This window comes from Ovis canadensis, chromosome 7, assembly GCF_042477335.2.
Source record: "Ovis canadensis isolate MfBH-ARS-UI-01 breed Bighorn chromosome 7, ARS-UI_OviCan_v2, whole genome shotgun sequence".
Lineage (NCBI taxonomy): Eukaryota > Metazoa > Chordata > Mammalia > Artiodactyla > Bovidae > Ovis > Ovis canadensis.
This window is the reverse complement of record NC_091251.1, coordinates 69512887-69534570: the sequence shown is the minus strand read 5'-3', so window position 1 is coordinate 69534570 and position 21684 is coordinate 69512887. Positions and strand designations below refer to the sequence as shown.

The following is a 21684-nucleotide window of genomic DNA, read 5'->3' as shown; positions in this document are numbered from 1 at the left end:
GAAAAACGAAACCTTCTACACTGTTGGTGGGAATGTATTAAATAAGTTGGTGCAGCCACTATGGAAAGCAGTATGGAGGTTCCTTTAAAAACTGAAAACAGAGCTTCATTATGATCGAATGATCCCATTCCTATTCATATGTCCGGAGAAAAACATAATTCAGAAAGATACATGCACCTCAGTTTTCACAGCAGCACTGTTTACAATAGCTAAGACGTGGAAGCAACCTAAATGCCCACTGTCGGATGGATGGATAAAGAAGATGCAGTACATATGCACAGTGGAATATTACTCAGAAATAAGAAAGAGTGAAATAATGCCACTTGCAGCAACATGGAAGGACCTATACTCCAATAGTCCAATAGAAGCTCCAATACTTTGGCTACTTGATGCAAAGAACTGACTCATTGGAAAAGACCTTGATGCTGGAAAAGATTGAAGGCAGGAGGAGAAGGGGACGGTAGAGGATGAGATGGTTGGATGCCATCACCAACTCGATGGACATGAGTTTGAGCAAGCTCAGGGAGTTGGTGATGGACAGGGAAGCCTGGCGTGCTGCAGTCCATGGGGTCACAAAGAGTCGGACACAACTGAGCGACTGAACTGAACTGGAAGGACCTAGAGATTATCATAGTAAGTAAACCAGACAAAGAAAAATATCATGGTATCACTCATATGTGGAATCTAAAGGGAAAAAAAGGATAAAAATGAACTTGTTTACAAAACAGAAAGAGATTCACAGATCTAGAAAACAAACTTAACGTTACCAAAGGTGAAAGGGGGTTAAGATGAACATATACACAATACTATATGTGAATAGATAACCCTCAAGGACCTAATGTATAGCATAGGGAACTATCTTCAATATTTTTTAATAATGTATAAGGAAAACAGGGCTTCCCTAGTGGCTCAGTGCTAAAGAATTTGCCTGCCAATGCAGGGGACCCAGATTCGATCCCTGAGTCAGGAAAATTCCCTGGAAAAGGAAATCGCAACCCACTCCAGTATTCTTGTCTGGGAAATCCTACAGACAGAGGAGCATCTGGGCTATAGTCCATGGGGTCATAAAGAGTCATAAACAACAACAAATAAGAAAACAGAATCTGAAAAAGTATATATATGTATATATATATAACTGAATCATTGTGCTGTATACCTGATACTAACAAAACATTGTAAATCAACTATACTTCAATAAAAAATTTGAGGAGGACAAGATGGCAGAGGAGTAGGTGCACGTGGAGTACATCTCTCTTCACGGATACATCAGGAATACACCTTCAGACACAGAAATGCATGCAGAACACCAGTTGAGAGCAGACAAGAGTACCTGACCAGCAAAAAATAATATATAGAACCATGCAAAACTCGCATCCACAGCTGAACAATAGAGAGGCTGGCCCATCAAAACCTGATGTACTGAACTGCAGAGTAGGACCTCATCCAGGGTGCCCCTTTAAGTGCTTGACATGCCGATCTACAGATAGGACCCCATCCATGTCTATGTGCCTGACGTGTGGAACAACTGAGGAGGACCCCAGGCAAGGGAGCCCTCTAAGTGCCTGAATGGGCAGAGCTATGGAGAAAGACTGGCCAAAGATGCCTTCCGATTGCCAGTTACGAGAGGCTCAAAAAAAGACTCTGATAGGGCCTGAACTCCTGCGGTGGAAGCAGTCTGTGTCCCTGCACATTTGGTGCTGCCAGGGTCCCCACAAGCCAAGCAGCTGCGCCACCTTCACTCCCCACCCTTACTGGGGCAGAGCTGCCACAGGCAAAAAAAAGTCTTGCGTCTAAGCATGTAGGGTTGCTTCGGTCGTGTCCAGCTCTTTGCAACCCTGTGGACTGTGGCCTGCCAGACTTCTCTTTCAGGGGGGTTCTCCAGGCAAGAATACTGGAGTGTATTGGCCAATACTGGTTGCAATACCCTTCTAGAGCTCTATATTTCCTGTTGTCCTAGCTGCCAAATCCCCTGAGTACCTGGTGCTGCCAGAACCCCTGCAACCCAAGCAGCTGCACCACCTCCACACTTGGCCCTCACAGAGACAGACCCAAGTCCTCAGGAGCAAACCCCAATGGATGACTCACATGCAGAGGTGGAAATAGAACCACAATTGAAACCCAGGGGCAGTGTGGCTAAGGAAGAAGACCTTCCCACCAGCTGTACAAGCTGCAGATTAAATCCACACGATCAACTAGGCATACTCTGTGTCTATGGAATATATAAAAGGACATTGAGAGCTCCCACAAAAGAAAACGCACTAGTTCTGATAGCTGTGGACATTGGAGGAAAGAACATACAGGAATAGGACCAAATTAGAATCTGACCTGCCCCACAGCAGGTTCAGAGAACAGCACAGTTTTGGAGGGCATCCTAGGGAGGTGAGGTGGACTATGACTCCCAGAGAGGGAAAGGACTCTGACAGCAGTGACTCAAGAAAAACATTTATTATTCTTATGTTTTGACCTGTTCTGTAGATTCTTTGGATTTTTTTTTCTTTTATTTCCCTTCCCACCCCCCTCTGTTGTAGTTGTTGATTTTATTGACACTATAAAATCTAATTAAGCTTTTGAGCTTTTTTTTTCCTCAGTCACATTTTTTATTGTTGTTATAAACCTCTGCCTCTCCATTGGGTTTTTGCAGTTCAATGGAGTTTGCCTTTTTTCCCCCTTCTTCCTTTTTTTCCTCTTTTATTAATTTTAATTTTTAAAACCTATTATTATTTTTTCTACATTTATCCTTTTATTTGCTTTTCCTAATGTTCTTTTCCCCTTGCAGTTAATCTTTAATGTATATAATTCTTCTTTATCTACCTCTATTTAATGTTGCATGCCTATTCTTTCTTTCCTTTCTTCCCAATGTATTTGTTAGTTTTGTTTCCATTGTTTTATTCCCCACTTGGCACTGTGCTTTAGTTTTCTTTTCCAGCTTGTGCTTTAGTTAGTTTTGTTCTTAACTGGTAGATATAATTATTTCCTTTGTTCACCAGATCAATCTACTGTACTTTATTTTTGTTGGACTGTTTTGATTTTGCTTATGGGTGTGTATGTATATGTATATCCCATTATCATAATTATTATTTGGCAGATTTTATAACTGCCATTTGTCTGGGATTCATCTTTGGTTTCTTGTTTGGGGGTATTTATTTTAACCTCACTTAATGCCATAACAAACCACTTGTGGAGTCTTCGTTCCTGACCAGAGATCAAGCCCTAAGCCTTTGGAGTGGGAGCACTGACTTCCAAGACCCTAGACTAAAGAGAACTAACCCTAGGGAGTATCAAATAGTGAGAACTCACACAAAGGAAACCACTTGAATACGAGACCCGGCATCACTCAACCACCAGTAGCACCTTGTGCGGGACTCCTCATCTAAACAACAAACAAAACAAGAATACAAACCCAGTCATCAGCAGACAGGATTACCACCTCACTCAGCCTTGCCCATCAGAGGAGAGAGAGAAAAAAAAAACTCAGCATAAATCTCACCTTATACAAAGCTTACACAAACTGCTGGACCAACCTTAGGTCTCATGTACCACCTTCCACCTCCCTGTGTTAGCACAGCTGTTCTGAGCTTGTTACCCAGACCCCTCTGTAGGGCAGGACAATAGGCTCTTCAGATTACAGAGTTTATGTCACAGTATTCAGTATTTATATGTGGATCATGTGGCCAAGTGTAAATCCATCTTAGTAACACATAAGCATAGCAGAGTGACTTTCCTCCCTATATGTTTCTGAAACTTCAAAAAATTTCCACTTGAGTATCTTCAGATTGACAGCCATTTTATCACAGAGATAATCAGAAAAAAGAAGCAGAGTTTGGGAATTAAAAAGAGGGACAGAGTGGTGAACAGAGAAGTAGAGGTTTTTTGCAGTGCAGCTGCTGGAGACATGAAGAAAGTCAGTGCAGGGTGAACTGGTATTAGTCTCAGCAGTATTTACAAGACAGGAGCCAGAATGTGTATAAAAGATGCCCACTTTGTGTGCTTCGGTGAGGAGCTGCCGTAGGCAGAGCTAAAATGATATAACCCTTAAATTTGGGGCTGAAGAGCCAACCTGCTCAAGTCTGCTGCTGTTGCTACTAAGTCACTTCAGTCATGTCCAACTCTGTGCAACCCCATAAATGGAAGCCCACCAGGCTCCCCCATCCCTGGGATTCTCCAAGCAAGAACACTGGAGTGGGTTGCCATTTCCTTTTCCAGTGCATGAAAGTGAAAAGTGAAAGGGAAGTCGCTCAGTCGTGTCCAACTCTTAGCGCTAGGGAAGTTAAAATAGACCTTCCAAAGCTTTCCCACTATTCCATGTGTCCAAGGCCAGAGCGGAGTTCAGAAGAGACACAGATCATGACATCAGAAAGGGATCAAACATTTGAGCAAAAGAATAAAGGAAAATATGCACATTATAACAGGAAAGTAAATATATTTTTAAACAAAAAAATTTTTTTTGATGTGGACCATTTTTAAAGTCCTTATTGAATTTGTTACAATACTGTATCTGTTTTATGTTGTGATTCTTTTGGCTGCAAGGCCTGTGGGATCTTAGCTCCCCCGTCAAGGATAGAACCCACACCACAGGCATTGGAAGGTGAAGTCTTAACCACTGGACTGCCAGGGAAATCCCTAGGATATATTTATAAACATCTTTTTGACATTGCAAAAGAGGGAGAATCTGGACTTTTCCTGGTGTGCAGGGGATAGAAGTTGGAAAGAATCACACAGTGCTCAGTTGTGCAAATTCTGGATGCATAACGTATTTCTGATGTTAGCTTTACTTTAGATGTTATTTTCTCCCTTATTTTGGTGTGCTTGATATTGTACAGATTCTCATGTACTCACTACTACTTGGGCTCTTCCTTCCTTCTATACTAAAATTCTGTTTCTCAACTGCAAATTCTCCTACTATGGCTGTTTTCTGAACAGACAACACTCAAAGATTGGGAGTGGCTACTATACCCTATGCATTTATTCTTCCAGTGGGCTAGGGTGGTCATCTCATTAGCTCCTCTCTCTCCAAGTTGCAGTTGGCTCCTAAAAGGATGATTTATCTCTAATGAGGTTGTTCAGTGAATGCCTGTGAGAACACATTGCCGTAGAAGACCCTGGGCCAAAGGAGCTCAGCTCCAGCTGAGTAGATTAGGTGGTGGGCTAAGTACTAGCCAAACCTGCACATCTGTGATGGATTTCAAGTACCCATTTAAACTTTAAAAGAAAGCCCCTGAAATAATGGCAGTACTATGAAATGAAAACAGAATTATCATATGAATGAATTTACTTGATATACATTTTAGGAACAAAATCTTATTTTCAAACCAAAATACTCTCTAAGTCACACATATTCTTGATTTAATCCCAGATAATATTAACCAAATTATCCTAAGTTTTGGGTAAGTTTTTCTCTTCCTAGCAACTATAAAAGCAAAAAACCAAATATCCAGATGCTTCTATTTGTGTTTCAGGGAATTAGTTTGACCAACTAGCCAAACTTTGTCCTGTGTGGAAATATCATGCTATAGAAAGGACTGAAACTCTTATTAATTAAAGAAAGTAATTTATTTCCTTATTATTCACAAACTAGTATTCACATTTTAATTAGGAAACAGGCAGAACAGTATTTTTCTATTCTGACTCTTAGAGCTTTGGCATATTTCATAAAAGATATTGGTCTTTCCATGTTTTGAGAAACTACCTCATCAGTTTAAAAAAAGAGAATAAGAAATCCCAAATTAATCCAACTAAATGCTGGTTAATAAAGAACTACCATTTAAAGGCAATATGTTCTTTAAGGGGCATCAATATCTTACTTATGCTGAGACAGAGGCTCTAACTTGGCAAAGAATGCTTCCCAGGTAGTGTTAGTGGTAAATAACCCACCTGTCAATGCAGGAGGTACAAGCGATCCCTGGGTTGGGAAGATCCCTTCAGGGAGGGCATGGCAACCCACTCCAGTATCCTTGCCTGGAGAATCCCATGGACCGAGGAACATGGTGGGCTATAGTCTATAAGGGTCGCAAAGAGTCAGACACGACTGAGCAACTTAGCATGCACACACGGGCAAGACAGAGGTGATACACACAGCAAGGAAAGTGTGGCTAAAGACAAGCAGTTTAAAATAAGATCACTTTTCAGAAGTAGGCTGGTTTTATCTAACCAGAGTAAATCAGGAGAGCGAAGAAGGGAAGGTTGGTGAGGCGCTCAGGACATCAGCCCAGAGCTCTCCCGACATTTAGGAGGACAGAGGAGACCTCCTTCCCATAATTGTACCAGCTATAACACTAGGTAAGGGGGATGTTACATTGATTGACTGACTGAGAGAGTGAGGGTCTCTCACCACTGAGAAGAGACAAGAGTCCCCAGGCTCAGAAAGGATACTGGGTAGTTTAAGATGCCTGGTCCCTGGAGTTATTATTCTTCTCAAAACATGACTGAAGTCAAAAGCTATCTCCAAAGAAGGCAAATCTTTTGTCTCTTCAGAATGAAAAGTAGCCAGGAAGTCAGTTTAGGTGGTAAAAAAGAAGTTTAGGTGGTAAAAAAACAACAACAACAACAAAAAAAACTCTACTGAGTTTAAAGAACTCACAGACCCATGGTGAGGTTCAAGACTGATGAGTACTAGAAATATGGGGAGACAATCAATGGAACAACTGGTACCAAACATTCAAAAACACTTGCTTCCTGTAGACCTGTTCTGTGCCTGTCACTCACACTCCATCAATCCTATCACATTTTTTCTGACCTTTGCCCTCTAATATTCTTATGCAGCTGTAATACTGAGGTCACTGCAAGAGAAAATGAATATAACAGAGACCTGACTGCAACCACCCTAAGCTGATCAGATTTAGTATTCATAATATGGGACTACCTTCCCTGGGCTCTTGATTATGATGTAATATGAAGTATCTAAGACTAAACAGGGAAATATTCTTACAAAACAGTTAATCTGAATTGAATTGAGCTTATAAACCTAGTGTTCAGTTTATAAGCAATACCAGGAATAGAAGAGTATGTTCAATGACACCATAATGAGACAATGAAAGAACTATGGAATGTGGGGCATCCTGTAAGACAACTGACATGGTCTCTTCAGAAGGTCAAGGTCAGGGGGCAAAAAGTAGGGAGACTGTCCTCCTAACTTTTTTGTTCATTTGAACTTTTCTTACTAGAAAGGTGGAAAAATATTTCTTCTTTGTCATTATAGTCTCCCTGTCATGCATCCTCACCTCCTTGAACCTCTGCTTACTTTGTCCTGGATCCCTGGTAAAATCTCAGCCCTGCTAAAGCCAACTCTTAGATTACTCTGCTTGCATCTGGCAGCTGAATGGGGCCAGGGTAAAACCATACATGCACAAAGACACACACACACACAGGGGGAAGTCGCAGTTAAATTCAAATGAGCCCATGGTGCAGTTGCCCATTCTAGTACATTTTCTGAGTCCAATAATGCTCTTGTCTCCTCTATGACTGTTATATCCTGCCTCCTCTCTTCTCCACTGTTCTACTTCCTCACCTTTAATCTCAGCTACAGACTTGATTGGGTCAGGAAGATCCCCTGGAGAAGGGAATGGCTGCACATTCCAGTATTCTTGCCTGAAGAATCCCATGGACAGAGGAGCCTAGCAGGCTATAGTCTATGGGGTCGCAAAGAGTTGGACACAACTAACACAGAGAGAGAGACTTGATTTCCTATTTTAATGAGAAAACAGAAGCAACTAAAACCTCTGCAAGTCCAACCATCAGGATCAGTGCCCGTATGTTCAACCTTCACTTCTGTTACTGGGGATGAACTTCCAGGTCCCTATTCAAGGCCAGTTCCACCTGTCACCTGAACCTCTTTGTCGTCTCACCTGGCGCACTCCTCCTTTCTGCTGCATCGATGGTTTTCCTCTGTGACTCATCATTACCATCAAAGCACACATGTCATAGTATCTTGTATCTTAGCAAACAAAAAGACTTGGACCAAATACCCCTTTCAGCCTTATTCTATTTCTCTGCCTCCTTTAGGGCAAACTCCTTGAAGAGTTTGTACCTGCCACCTCCAATTTTTCTCTCCCCATTTTCCAGAGTGGTCACATTTTGCCCCCAGAATGCCACTGAAACTCCCCTTGTCAAGGTCACCCTTAACCTCCCTGGTGCTAAATGCAATGCTCACATCTCTGTCTAGCCTTGTGGCACTATCTGAATACTTGACAGTTCCATCCTCCCTGACGTGCATTGCTGTCAGACCACCACACTCTCCTGGTTTTCCCTTTCCTGTTTGGCTCTCCTCCTCAGCTCCATTGCTAGTTTGTGAGTACAGTGGAAAGTCTGAACGGTCAGAACCTCCTTCTTAATATCCCATTCAGTGGTACTAGGCAAGTCAAGTCAACATGTCTGAAATGGAATCCTGATTTTTCCCCATCCAAAAGATGTTCCACCCACCTCGTCTTCTATACAGCACATATCTACCTGGTAATAGTGTGGGCTACCATCCTGGTTTGCCTGGAACTATCTGAGTTTTACTATAAAAATCCCACAACATGGGGATAAATTTATGCACTATTAAAACAGATATATAAACACTATAACGATAGATAGTATTTAGACTGGTAGCAGATGGGCCAATTTGACCCCAGTTAGTGTATTAAGTGCTATTCCCTTATTGGTGCTACCCACATTCTTCTTTATGATATTCTTGCAAACACCAATATATACTTACGGCATGAAGTGTCTGTGGCCCCTCGTTATTTACAGCACCCCTGCCTGGGGAATTGTGCACACTTTACCTACAGATGATCAGATGCCCTCCCCCTGCCGCCCCACGCTGCTCAGGCAGAAGCCCAGCAGCCCTGGTGCCCGACATCTCCCACCCAAAGTTCTGCAGCCCTCACCACTTCAGAACTAAGCTGAATTGAAAAGTTGGGCCATAATCTCGGCACAGTTGTAATGATGACAGATATCAAACTTTCAGAAGAGAAAAGGCCTGGCATATTATTCAAAGAAAAAGCTCTCTGGGGTCCAGTGGGGTCTCTTCAAGAGGTACAGGAAGTTCTGGGAGGATCTGAAGAGCAGCGAGGGAAGGAGATGGGGACAAACACATCCTATTCCTGTGGGGAGCTCAGCCCTTAACAACAAAATCGAGCGGCTCAGAGGCAATTATAGAGAACACAGAGACTCCAACCAGAGAAAAGCCTGTGAGGACAGGACAGGGCAAGAACTGGGAGAGCAGGGATGGAGCTGGGCGCAGGCAGTTGGCTGTTGTCTGTGTCCTCAGTGTGAAGTAAGCACCTGACAGTTTGGGGGATGGTAAGGTCACTTTCCTGTAAGGTGCAGACTGGTCAGATGCCACATGCTGTGATAAGGATCCTATTTCAGGAATTGCCTGTGAGGTTCCTGGGCATTTATCTGGGGATCTGAGTGTCTACTGTCTACGAGATATTTCTGTCCTGATCATCTGGTCATTTCTCAGGTGCTTCATTCTTCCCTCCAGGTCTAGTCTTGCACCTCCACCACCTGACCTAGACTTTGGGGGAAAAATTAGACAAATCCACTCCAACCTGCTTCAGTATCTCCCCATACTGAAGGGAAAAGCCCTCTGTCCTGGAAGCTTCTTACCTCCTCTCCTCCCTCCAGCTCTGCAGCATATTGAAATTTAGAGCCCTGGAGGGCTCTAAATACCATCAATGCCTGGGTCCCCCCATCAAGAGATTATAAAGGTTGGGATGTGACCTTGGCATTGGGATGTTGAACAGCCCCCTGGGTGACTTTGATGTGAAGCCAGGGCAAGAAGCACTGCTCTAGATCCCGAGCTGCAGGTGTCATGCTTTTGGATAACTATCCTGTGGGTCCCTTCATCTGTATCTGAGTGATAGGCAGGTGCTGACTTGAGGAGGGCTGGAAGGCAGCTTGCTGCCCTGGGAGATCAAAGAGCAGGAGGCAGTGTCCCAGTCCCCCAAGTTCAATCGTCATCTGTTCCAGGACAATTTTGAGACTCAAAATTGGCTGCAAAAATGAGTGAAGTACTGATTCTGAAAATGAGAACATGTCAAATTCACTTAAGTTTGGCTGAGCAGAGCTCAATACACCAAGAGGAGTAAAACCCAAGGGCACTTATATTCTCACTATTAGAGCAGTGAATCTCAAACTGGAGTGTGCCTCAGAATGACCTGGAGGGCTCATGGTCAAAGATCCCTGGGCCCCAACCCCACATTTTCTTATTTAGAGTGTCAGGGAGGGACCAAGGATGGAAAGCTAGATGTGGCTACTGCTGGTCAGGGGACCACAGTCTGAGAACCACTGTACTGGGGTGTTTGATTTTAACCCAGTGAAATGACATTTCCACCCCAAATTGCATTTCCACTGAAGCTGTATAAACATGTTTAGTTATATAAACATGGTCTGTCTTAGTTACTGTTAAGACTCTCACAATACCAAACTGAATGAAATGGGAAAACACCCAGGCAACAATTGAGGAATTAGTTTGGTTCAAAATAACATTCTTGGATAGGTAGAAATATTTGAAAGGATAACATCTTTTTCTCCCCTCCTCCCTTCTTTCAAGTATTTGGTTCAGAGTATTCAGGCTTTATGTTTACCATGGTATTTTCAGAAATGATATATAATATCATGGCATGAAAAAAGCCAATGTAGTTTCCAGAAATGCTTCACTTATTTCTGGGCAATAGTCTATGTATCTGAAGAAACAATTCTAATACATAAGTAAACACCCTGGTCAGTCTTAGTTTCTGAGTAAATCTTTGTCAGGGATTATAAATATAAAATCTCATTAATGAGACATTCTGGCAGTTAGCTTTGCTAAAATTGTAGCAAAGTAGCTGAACATCTATGTGCTTTATTTTAAACTCTTCATTTTCTATGATCAGTCAGTGAGAAAACTAATATTTCACAAAGCTAGTTCTTTAGTTGATCCATATTTTGTTAACACTGGAGTGAACTCAATCTACCGAAGCTTTCTGGAAAATGTAACGGAGCAGGAGAATACCATTGCTTTTACTGGGGCACTGACAGACAGTCACCTTAGGATAGCAGCATTCGGTAAAGAGAAGAATACTTTCTTCGTCTGCTGTCTACCCTTCTGTTGGCATTAGAAACACATCAGCAAGTTGATGCAATCAGAATTCCGCTCTCCTCAGGCACTTGTTTTTTATTACTATTGCTGTTCATTTGTTTTCATGCTTACTTCTACAGTCAAGACCAAAATTTTAGGGAAGTATAAAAGATAACACCTTTCCTTCAAGTGTTTTGTCAAAACCAAATCATCTGTATTCTGTTTCCACATTCCCTGCTCAGAGATATTTTGAATAATTTCCAGTCTTTCCAGAATTCATTATATACAGCTCAAGTTTCAAGCAAAACCCAATTATTCTGTTTGTCTCAAGTGTTAGATTTTTACCTGGAAATCACTCACCTTTTTTAAATAGTAAAAACATTGGAAACAAAGATGGCAAAATATCAAAATAAGTTTGCTGTTTAATAGGAAATATCCCAACCTTGATTTTTAAGGTATTTCTCCAATTATTGAGACTTACTTGCTAATAATAAGGGTTTCCTCTCCACATACCCAGACTCTCATGAATTCTCCATACATCTTGTTGTAGTAATTGCAGGCACTGCCGATCCCCATCCAGAGGAACCTGCAGTGGGAAATGAGGGGCCCAATTCCCAGAAAGTAGCTGGGACCTAGGAAAGTCATCAGATCACAATCAGTATTTCAGTACCACTCAAAAGAGCAATTGCTTAAGATACTGCTGTTCTTGTTTGTATAAATCCAAATGTCCTTTTACATTTCTAATGTATACAGGTGAGTCATACATACAAAATAATTAAAACAACAACACAAGTTAACATGAGGCTCTTCACAGCTCTACAAGTAAAACAGTAGTCCACACCACACCAATTCCTTTCGGTCTCAATCATTTCAGTCTGAATGGACTGGTTTAAGAAGAGAATCTTAAGCTAAACCTCATTAGACAAAATAAACCTGTGCACATGAATGTTCATAGCAGACTTGTTCACAATAGCCCCAACATGAAGAGACCCCAAAAGTCCATTAACAGTAGAATAGGTGACTAAATACTGAGATCTTCATGTAACTGCATACTATATGAACTGCAGCTGCATGCCACAACCAGAATGAAACCCACAGGCAAAAATGTAAGGCAAGAACCGAGACAGAAGAGTAAGCAATATAGGATTCCTATTGCCAAAACATGCAAGAGCAGATAATTGTTTAGAGAAGGATATTGTTTAGAATATGAAATTAGGTGCAAAATCTATCAGAAAGCAGGGGAGTGATCATTATAGAGTAGAAGGCTATTTACTTCTGGGGTGACAGAGGGTATAACTGGAAAGGCACAAGAGGAGTTTCTGGGATCCTGTAGCATCCTCCTTCTTGTTCTGATCTGTGGTCACATGTTTATTTGTGCATTTTATGTAGAACAGATTTTTAATGGGCAAAAGGAGACTGTATCACCATGCCTTTTTTCCAGTGCTCCTATAAAGAATGTGGTGCACAGGGCAGAGAGAGGGTCCGGGGAAGAGGGCCCATGTGCAAGGTTAGACATCACCCTGTAACCTTGGGGAAGGGAGAGCTGCCAGGCGCCAGGTAACCATAGTCTTGTCAGAGATCAGCGAACTGGCGCAGTTTCCCCAAATTGAAGCTTGCAAATCACCAAGTAGGATTGATTCTTTCCTCGCCAACCCTTACGGCCCTCCCTGGCACTGTGCCCTCTGCCTGTGTGTGCCACCTCTGCACACTCCTGGACCCCCTGTCCCCATGACCTGATAACACAGGGCCTCTTAGTAAATGTGGGTTTAGGAAGCTTAGATTTGAGTCCCAGCTTCAGCATCTACTAGTTGTGGACTGCTGGCCTCTTTATGTCTCAGTTTCTTCATCTGCAAAGTAGGGATCAACACACTTACCTCACCAGAGTGCCCAGAGGTTCACAAGAGAAAGTGGGTGTGAAACTGCTTTGAAAATTGTTAAGTTGAGGAATTTGGCTCACTGTACCTTCTCAACTCTTTGGCTCCACTGACCCTGAGATTCCCCATATGCACAAAACTCAGAGTCCAGAGAGCTGGTGATTGGAGGGATCTGGCCTAGAGGGTTCTAGAACTAGAGCATTCTAAACAGACCTTACCTTTCCCCAGGGAAAACATGGAACTATTCAATAGAAGCTCCCTAGTAGCAAAATGAACATCCACCTGGGATTTAGGACTTCCTGGTGGTTCCCCTGCTCCCCCTATTTGCACTTTCCTTCCAGCTGAGATGCTGGGAAGCCTTTTCTCTTCTGGGGCTTTAACCCCTCACCTATGAACAGAAGAGATTGGCTCCGCACTTACTTATACCACCTGGACCAGGCAGAGGCCCTCTCGGGTGCTCACTTTCCCTTTCTATCAAATGAAAGGGTTGGGCTCCATTCTGTGGCTCTCAACCCTGACTGCTCAGGAAAACCACCTGGGAAAATGAGAAGTCCACGTGAGGATCCACATCAGGCAGGGCTGAGAACGGCAGCACTACGTGGTAGTGTCATAGACTGTCAGTGTGTGACAGCCTCATGTCCCCAGCCCAGAGGTGGTAGACAGAGGAGCTGCCACTTTTGGGCTCCTGGTCCAGAGCTTCAGGGATGCTCATTCTGTGCTTGCCTCCCCCCACCTCCCCAAAGCTCCAAGGGAGTTCTACCATCACCTGCAATGCAAACCTCTGGGGCGACTTGTTAAAAATAGCCCCTCCCTCACCTCTACCATTCATGGACCCTGACTTGGGTGCCCACTGGGGGAAGACAATCCAGTGAGAAAGGAGCAGTGATGGAGAAGGGGCTCAATGAGCTAAAGACCGTGGCACAGTCTTCCTTCAGACTCCTATCAGGGAGTAGAGAAGAAAACCAACTAAGCATTCCATTACATTGGGCATTTAAAGTAACCTAAAATACCAGGCTGAATCAAACAAGAGAGACAGGCCGTTCTCTCAAAAATGATAAAGAATCCAGGCCCAGGGCATTTTGCAGCAGCCCTACACTCCCACTCTCCATCACTGTGCAAAGAGGCCCACACTTGAAGGTGTGTAATGAGTATGCTCTTGAAATAAAGCCTTATCAAGTATCTTATGGGACTGGAGACAGATGCTTGCTATGAGGAATTTTCCCTGAAAATTAAAAAGTAGTCTGATATTTCTGAGAATTCTGAGCTAGTATGACAGTGTAGAGTGATGATGTTTCTACTGGAATTATCTGGATAACTATATTATACTCTACTTTTGATTGGTCCACAGAGCTTGTTGAAGATGTTTTTAGGTTTTCAAGACAATGATAGTAGTCCCCCATTTTTCTTCCACTATCCAGGACCCATCCAGCTCTTATGTTGGCATCAACATCACCACCTTATCCAAGAATAAAAGAAAATAAGGAATAGGATAAAGAGAAGGAATAAGTTTGAGAAGGGAGAGGGCAGGGGACATGGCTGAGGCAAAGTGGGAGTGAGACAGAAAGGGGAACAGAAGGCATTCCAGAAACATTTTCACCTTCAGAGCAAAGTCGGAACGTTTGAATCAAAAGAAAAATAAGTTCCTGGAATTTTACTTTGCTGTCCCCATCTTAAACTTATTTTAAAGGATACTTGTGCCAAGTTGATTTTACCAAAGCAAAGTGTAGCCTGGAAGAGATTATCTGAGGTATTGTTTTAATGTTTTCATTAAACATGTGCAGATAATTGGCTAAACATTTTTTCACCTGAGTCCTCATTTGCTTACATGCTGTGGACTTCAGCCAGCTCCCCAGGTTTACTCTTTGTCGTTTTGTAGAATTGCCTTTACCCTCGTGTATCAAAAGCCCAAGGAAACAATCTACTTAGATGCACAAATAGATGACTGCCTTACCTGGTATTGAGGATGTGTCCTCATAATTCCAAACCAAGAGAAGAAATCCAGTGAGCAGCAGGATTGCAATGCTGGCAATAGGCACAACTTCGGACACCATGCTGGTGACATTGTAATGCCTTGGGTTCAGCACTTCCAAAAGCATTTTGTGTTACTTGATCTCAGGGGAAGTAATTTAAAGTCCTGTGGAGATCAGAAGAGTGGAAAAATTAGAAAATCCCCAAAATGTACATTTAGGACTCCTGTTGCTTCAGAGGATGCTGTACCGTAGAGATTGGCGCTTTGTTTTATAATATGATTGGACACTTAGACAAGACAAATTTATAGTTATGAGTCAAAACAAGCAAGCCCAAGAGAGATCTTTTGGCTTGAAGTGCAGCATTTCTGACCTTGGTAGAGTCTCAGGTTCGTTTAGACGCTTGGTCTGATAGAACCTTATCACCTTGCCCTTGAGTGGGTAGAGTGACTGAGTTCTCAGTTAAGAGCCAAATTTCCAAAATATATGAAAATGAAGCTCATTCCAGAGGTGGAGTCATTCTGTGATTTCATCGGCAGTTTCTGTTTAGGCAGTATTTTTCCCCCTGAAGCCAAATACATTTTTTAAAGTGCAATCCCCAACTACCTTTCTTGCTTGGGATTACTTCCCCCAAGGGTAGGCTTCTCCAGTCAGAAGGTATTTCGCAGGCATCACTGAGGCATTCTCAGAGCCTCCCATAGTCTATTGAATTCAACATGACTCACTCAGGACAATCTTTTCCTATTGGCTTTAATGAAGCTTAAAAATCTCTTGCACCATGTGCTGGTTGAAGCAGTACACATTGGACTATGACAGAGGTAGTAGGAAAGAAGAAAAGGAGAGAAAGAATAAAAAGAGAGGAGGAAAAAGAGAAGTGGGGAAGCAGGAAGAAAAGAGATGACGTGGTTGATACCACCAGCAGAAGGCTCAGAAGGTCTCACCCAGCCACCAAGCTCTCCACAGCAGCTAATCTCCTGAACAGGATAATTTTCAGTTTGATTTTCTGGTTCTGATGTGGTTTTCTCTTTCCTTTTTCCTCTTGGAGAGCATTTTTTTTTCTGCTTTATTGAGTTGTAATTGACATACAGCAGTATGTAATTTTAAGGTGTACAGTATAATGATTCGACTTACATGCATCCTGGAATGATTATAAAATGAGTTTAGTGCTGATCTATCATCTTATACAGATACAACGTTGAAGAAATAGAAAAATAATAGTTTTCCTTGTGATGAGAACACTTTGGATTTAGTCTCTTAATAAATCGTATATAAGAGGCAGCCGTGTTGATTATCTTTATCATATTGTACTTTATCTTACCTAGTACTTACTACTGCAAAGTGAAAGTGGCTCAGTCATGTTCGACTCATTGCAACCCCATGGACTATATAGTCCGTGGAATTCTCCAGGTCAGAATACTGGAGTGGGTAGCCTTTCCCTTCTCCAGGGGATCTTCCCAACCCAGGGATTGAACCCAGGTCTTCCGCATTGCAGGAGGATTTTTCACCAGCTGAGCCACAAGGGAAGCACTTATTTATCTTATTACTGGAAGTTTGTACCTTTTGACCACCTTCATTTAATCCCCGCCCCCACTTCCACCCCCTGTCTCTGGCAACCACATATTTGATTTCCTTTTCTATGAGTTTGTTTTTGAGGTTTAATTGAAGTATACCACCATTTTGGTTTCTGGTACACACGGCATAGTGATTTGGTATTTCTATACATTTCAGAATAATCACCACGATAAGTCTAGTTGTTATCTGTCACCACAGAAAGATATTATGTAGTTATTACTGTGTTCCAACACTGTCAAGTTCATACCCATGACTAGCTTATTTTGTGACTAAAAGTTTGTACCTCTTAATCTCCTTCAACTATTTCCCTCCCCCAAACCCCTCCCCTCTGACAACCACCTATTTGTTCTCTGTATTTATGAGTTTGTTTACTTATGGTTGTTCATTTGTTTTGGTTTTTAGGTTCCACATATAAGTGAAATCATATAGTATTTGCCTTTCTCTGTCAGACTTAGTTCATTTAGCATAATACCCTTTAGGTTCATCTATGTTGATACAAATCGTAATATATCACCCTTCTTTATATCTGAGTAATATTTCATTTTATACACACATCCCACATCATCTTTATCCATTCATCTGTTTACGAGCTCTTAGATTGCTTCCATATCTTGGTTATTGTGAATAATTCAGCAAAAAACATAGGGGTTCATGTATCTTTTTGAATTAGTGTTTTCATCTTTTCCCATAAATACCCAGAAGTGGAATTGCCAGATCATAGGTAGTTCTATTTTTAATTTTTTGAGGAAACTTTATACTTTTTTCCAGAGTGGCTACAGCAATCAACATTCCCACCAATAGTGCACAAGTGTTCCCTTTTCCCCACATCCCCACCAAAACTTATTTGTTCTGTCTTTGATAATAGCCATTCTGACTGGTATAAAGTGATATCTCATTGTGATTTTGATTTGCATTTCCCTGGATAATTAGTGATGTTGAACATGTTTTTATGTGACTGTTGGCCATCTGTGTATCTTTGGAAAAATGTCTATTCAAGTCCTCTTCCCCTTTTTAAATTGTTTTTTTTTTTATATTGAATTATATGAGTTCATTATATATTTTGGACATTAACACGTTGTTGTACATATCATCCTCTCCCATTTCGTAGATGATCATTTTGTTTTGTTGGTAGTTTCCTTAGCTGTACAAAAGATTTTTTTTTCCACTGTATTCCCATTTATTCTATTATTGTTTTCCTTGCCTGAGGAGACATATCTCCAAAAATATTGCTAAAACTGGTGTCAAAATCTGTATTTTCTTCTAAAATTTTCAGGTCTTACATTGAAGTTTTTAATCTAGTTTTAATTTTCTTTCGTATATGGTCTAAGTGGTCTAGTTTGATTCTTTTGTGTGTAGCTGTCCAGTTTTCTCAGTACCGTTTATTGAAGAGGTTGTCTTTTCCTCATTGTTGTAGATTAATTGCCCATATCAGTGTGAGTCATTTCTGCACTTCCCACTCTGTTCCTTTGATCCGTGTGTCTGATTTTGTGCCAGAAGTATACTATTTGGATGATTATAGCTTTGTTTCAAATCATGGAGTGTGATACCTCCTGTTCTTCTTTCTTAGGATAGTCTTGGCTAATGGGGGTCTTTTTTGTTTCCATACAAATTTTAGAATTACTTGTTTAGTTCTTTGAAGAGTCTTGTGTTTTGATAGGTATTTTATTGAATCTGTAGATTGCCTTGGGTAGTATGATCATTTAACAATATTAGTTCTTCCAATCCATGAGCACATTATATCGTTCCATCTGTTTGTGTCATCTTCAATTTCTTTCATTAATGTCTTTATAGTTTTCCAAGTATAGGTCTTTTACCTCCTTGGTTAGATTTATTCTAAGGTATTTTATTCTTTTTGATGTTATTGTGAATGGGATTATTTTTAAAATTTTCTCTAGTAGTGCACCTTTTATTGTATATAAACGCAATACTATTAAATACTAATATTAATAAATATTAATGTATAGAAAGATTTTTACATGTTAATTTTGTCTCCTGCAACTTCACTGAATTCACTGATGAGTTCTAGTAAATTTTTTTTGGTGGGGTCTTTAGGATTTTCTATGTGTATTATCAAGTCATTAGCAAACAGTGACAGTCTTAACTTCTTCCATTCTAATCTGGATTCCTTTTATATCATTTCCTTCTCTGTTGGCTGTGGCTAGGACTTCCAAAACCATGTTGAATAAAAGTGGTAAGAGTGGGCATCCTTACTCCTGAACTTAAAGAATATTTCAGCTTTTCAATATTGAGTATGATGTTAACTGTGGGCTTGTCATATATGGCTTTAGTGTGTTATGTTCCCTCTATTCTCACTTTGTTGAGAGTTGTTTTTTTTAAAATCATAGATGGATATTATATTTTGTCAAAAGATTTTCTGCATCTATTGAGATGATCTTATGATTTTTATTCTTCAGTTTGGTAATGTGAATCACATGGACTGATTTGCAGATATGAAACCATCTTTGCATCCCTGGTATAAATCCCACTTATTTATGATGTATGATCCTTTTAATGTACTGTCAAGTTTGGCTTTCCAATATGTTGTTGAAGATTTTTGCATCTATGTTCATCAGTGATATTGGTCTGTAATATTCTTTTTGTGTGTTATCTTAATCTAGTTTTGGTATCAGGGTGATGCTGGCCTTGTAGAATTAGTTTGGAAGTATTTCTTCCTCTGAAAAGTTTTGGAATAGTTTGAAAAGACTGTTAGATATCTTCTGTTTGGTAGAATTCACCTATGAAGCCATCTGGTCCTGGACTTTTGTTGGGAGGTTTTTGTTTTTGTATTACTGATTCAATTTCATAGCTAGTAATTGGTTTGTTTATATTTTCCATTTCTTATTGATGCAGTCTTGAGAGGTTGTACACTTCTAAGAATCTGTCATTTTCTTCTAGATCGTCTACCTTCTAGGCATATTTGTGTGAAGTCGCTCAGTCGTGCCCGACTCTTTGCGACCCCATGGACTGTAGCCTACCAGGCTCCTCTGTCCATGAGATTTTCCAAGCAACAGTACTGGAGTGGATTGCCATTTCCTTCTCCAGGGGATCTTCCCGACCCGGGGATCGAACCCCGGTCTCCCGCATTCCAGGCAGACGCTTTACCGTCTGAGCCACCAGGGAAGTCATGTGACTGGTAGTAATCTTTTATGATCCTGTGTATTTCTGTGGTGTCAGTTGTAACTTTTTATGATTTTATTGATTTGGGTCCTCTTTTTTTCCTTGATGTATGGCTAAATGTTTTCCAATCTTATCTTTTCAAAGAACCAGCTCTTAGTTTCATAGATCTTTTCTTTTTAAGTCTCCCGTTAGAATCCCAGGGACGGGGGAGCCTGGTGGGCTGCCGTCTATGGGGTCACACAGAGTCGGTCACGACTGAAGTGACTTAGCAGCAGCAGCAGCAGTTCATTTCTGCTCTTACCTTTATGATTTGCTTTCATTTTCATTTGTCTTCAGCTGTTTAAGTTACCTCTTTGATTTCTGTAGTGATCATTTGTTGTTTAGTATATTATTTAGCCTCTATGTGTTTTTGTAGTTGGGTTCTATTCTCATAACTTTGTAGCTGGAAAAGATGCATGATTATATTTCAATCTTCTTAAATTTACTGAGATTTGTTTTGTAGCATAGGATGTGATCTATCCTGGGGAATGATTTACATGCACATGCATCACTTTTTGATGGACCGTTCTATACATCTATTAATTTATTCTGGTGTAATATGTCATTGAAAGCCAATATTTCCTTATCCATTTTCTGTCTAGATGATCTGTCCTTTGATGTAAGAGGGGTGTTAAAGTCCACTACTATTTTTGTATTACTGTCAATTTCTCCCTTTATGTCTGTTAATATTTCCCTTTATGTATTTAGGTACTCCCATGATGGGTGCATATATGACTATAGTTGTTAAACTTCTTGCTGGATTGAGCCCTTGATCATTATGTAGTGCTTTTTTTTTTTTTTTTTTTTTTGTCTCTTGTAACATTATTTAAAGTCTATTCTGTCAGATATAAGCACTGGCATCCTGGCTTTATTCTTTCCTATTTACATGGAATACACATTTCTATCCCCTCACTTTGTGTGTCTTTAGATCTGAAATGAGTTTCTTGTAGGCAGCATGTATACGGGTCTTGTTTTCATATCTATTCAGCCATTCTATGTCTTTTGATTGGAGCAGTTACTCCACTTACATTTAAAGTAATTACTCCCTGGTGATCCAGTTGTTGACTCCATGTTTCCAATGCAAGGGCCACAGGTTCAGTCCCTGATCAGGGAACTACATGGGATTAAATCCTGAATATCACGTAGCGCAGCCCCCAAAAAACAGATTAAAAGAATAATTCATTGTTATATATTTATTGCTATTTTGTTAATTCTCTTTTGTTTGGTGAGACTTTTTATTCCTTTTTCTCTCTTCCTTTGTAATTTGATGGCTATTTTTAGTGTTATATGTGGAGTCCTCTTTTTTTCTGTGTATATCTACTATAGATTTATTATTTCTGGTTACCAAAATGTTTATATATAGTAATATATATATGAGCATATATGTATGTGTGTATATATATATAGTCCTTTGAGTTGATTTTTTAAGTTTGAATGAATTTTGAGTGAGTGAAGTCTCTCAGTCGTGTCCAACTCTCTGCGACCTCGGGGACTGTACCCTACCGGGCTCCTCCATCCATGAGATTCTCCAGGCAAGAATACTGGAGTGGGTGGGTTACAGTTTCCTTCTCCAGGGGATCTTCCCGACCCAGGGATTGAACCCGGGTCTCCTGCATTGGAGGCAGATGCTTTAACCTCTGAGCCACCAGGGAATTTTAACAACTCTGAATTTTCTCCCTCTCCTCAACATTTCTTCTTGACATATCTTATAGTCAAATCCTGACTTGGCTAGCTGAGAGGTGTCCTCCCAGGGTGTCCTCCCAGGGTATCCTGGAGCTGCTATAGGCCTGCTGTTAACCAGGGCCAGAGCCCAGGGCATTCCTGGGTGGTGCCAATCTCCTGGTGGGTAGATTGGGTCTTGACATAGCTGGCTCTGGGGCTACTGTGATCCTGGAGTGGTTGTTTTGCCTGCTGGTGGGTGGGCTCTGGGCTGGCGCCCAACCACCAATAAGGGCAGGTCCTGGCACTACTGCCAGTCCACTGATGGGCAGAGTCAGGTCGTAGGTTCTCTGGCTGTAGGCCTAAGGGTTCCCATATCTGGTGCTGGCACACTGATGAGTTCACTGGATTGTGA

At 41.1% G+C, this 21684-nt stretch overlaps 1 protein-coding gene across 1 annotated transcript in view; it reads right to left on the bottom strand.

Moving 5' to 3' along the window:
• The window catches only part of CYP19A1 (cytochrome P450 family 19 subfamily A member 1), a 32148-nt gene extending 17137 nt beyond the window's left edge, over nt 1-15011 (bottom strand). The window contains exons 1-2 of the mRNA XM_069597491.1: nt 14867-15011; nt 11523-11673 (exon numbers count right to left, since the gene is read on the bottom strand). Coding sequence (XP_069453592.1) covers nt 11523-11673; nt 14867-15011 — 296 coding nt within the window. The remainder of the gene's footprint in view (nt 1-11522; nt 11674-14866) is intronic.
• Nucleotides 15012-21684: the final 6673 nt, after the last annotated feature.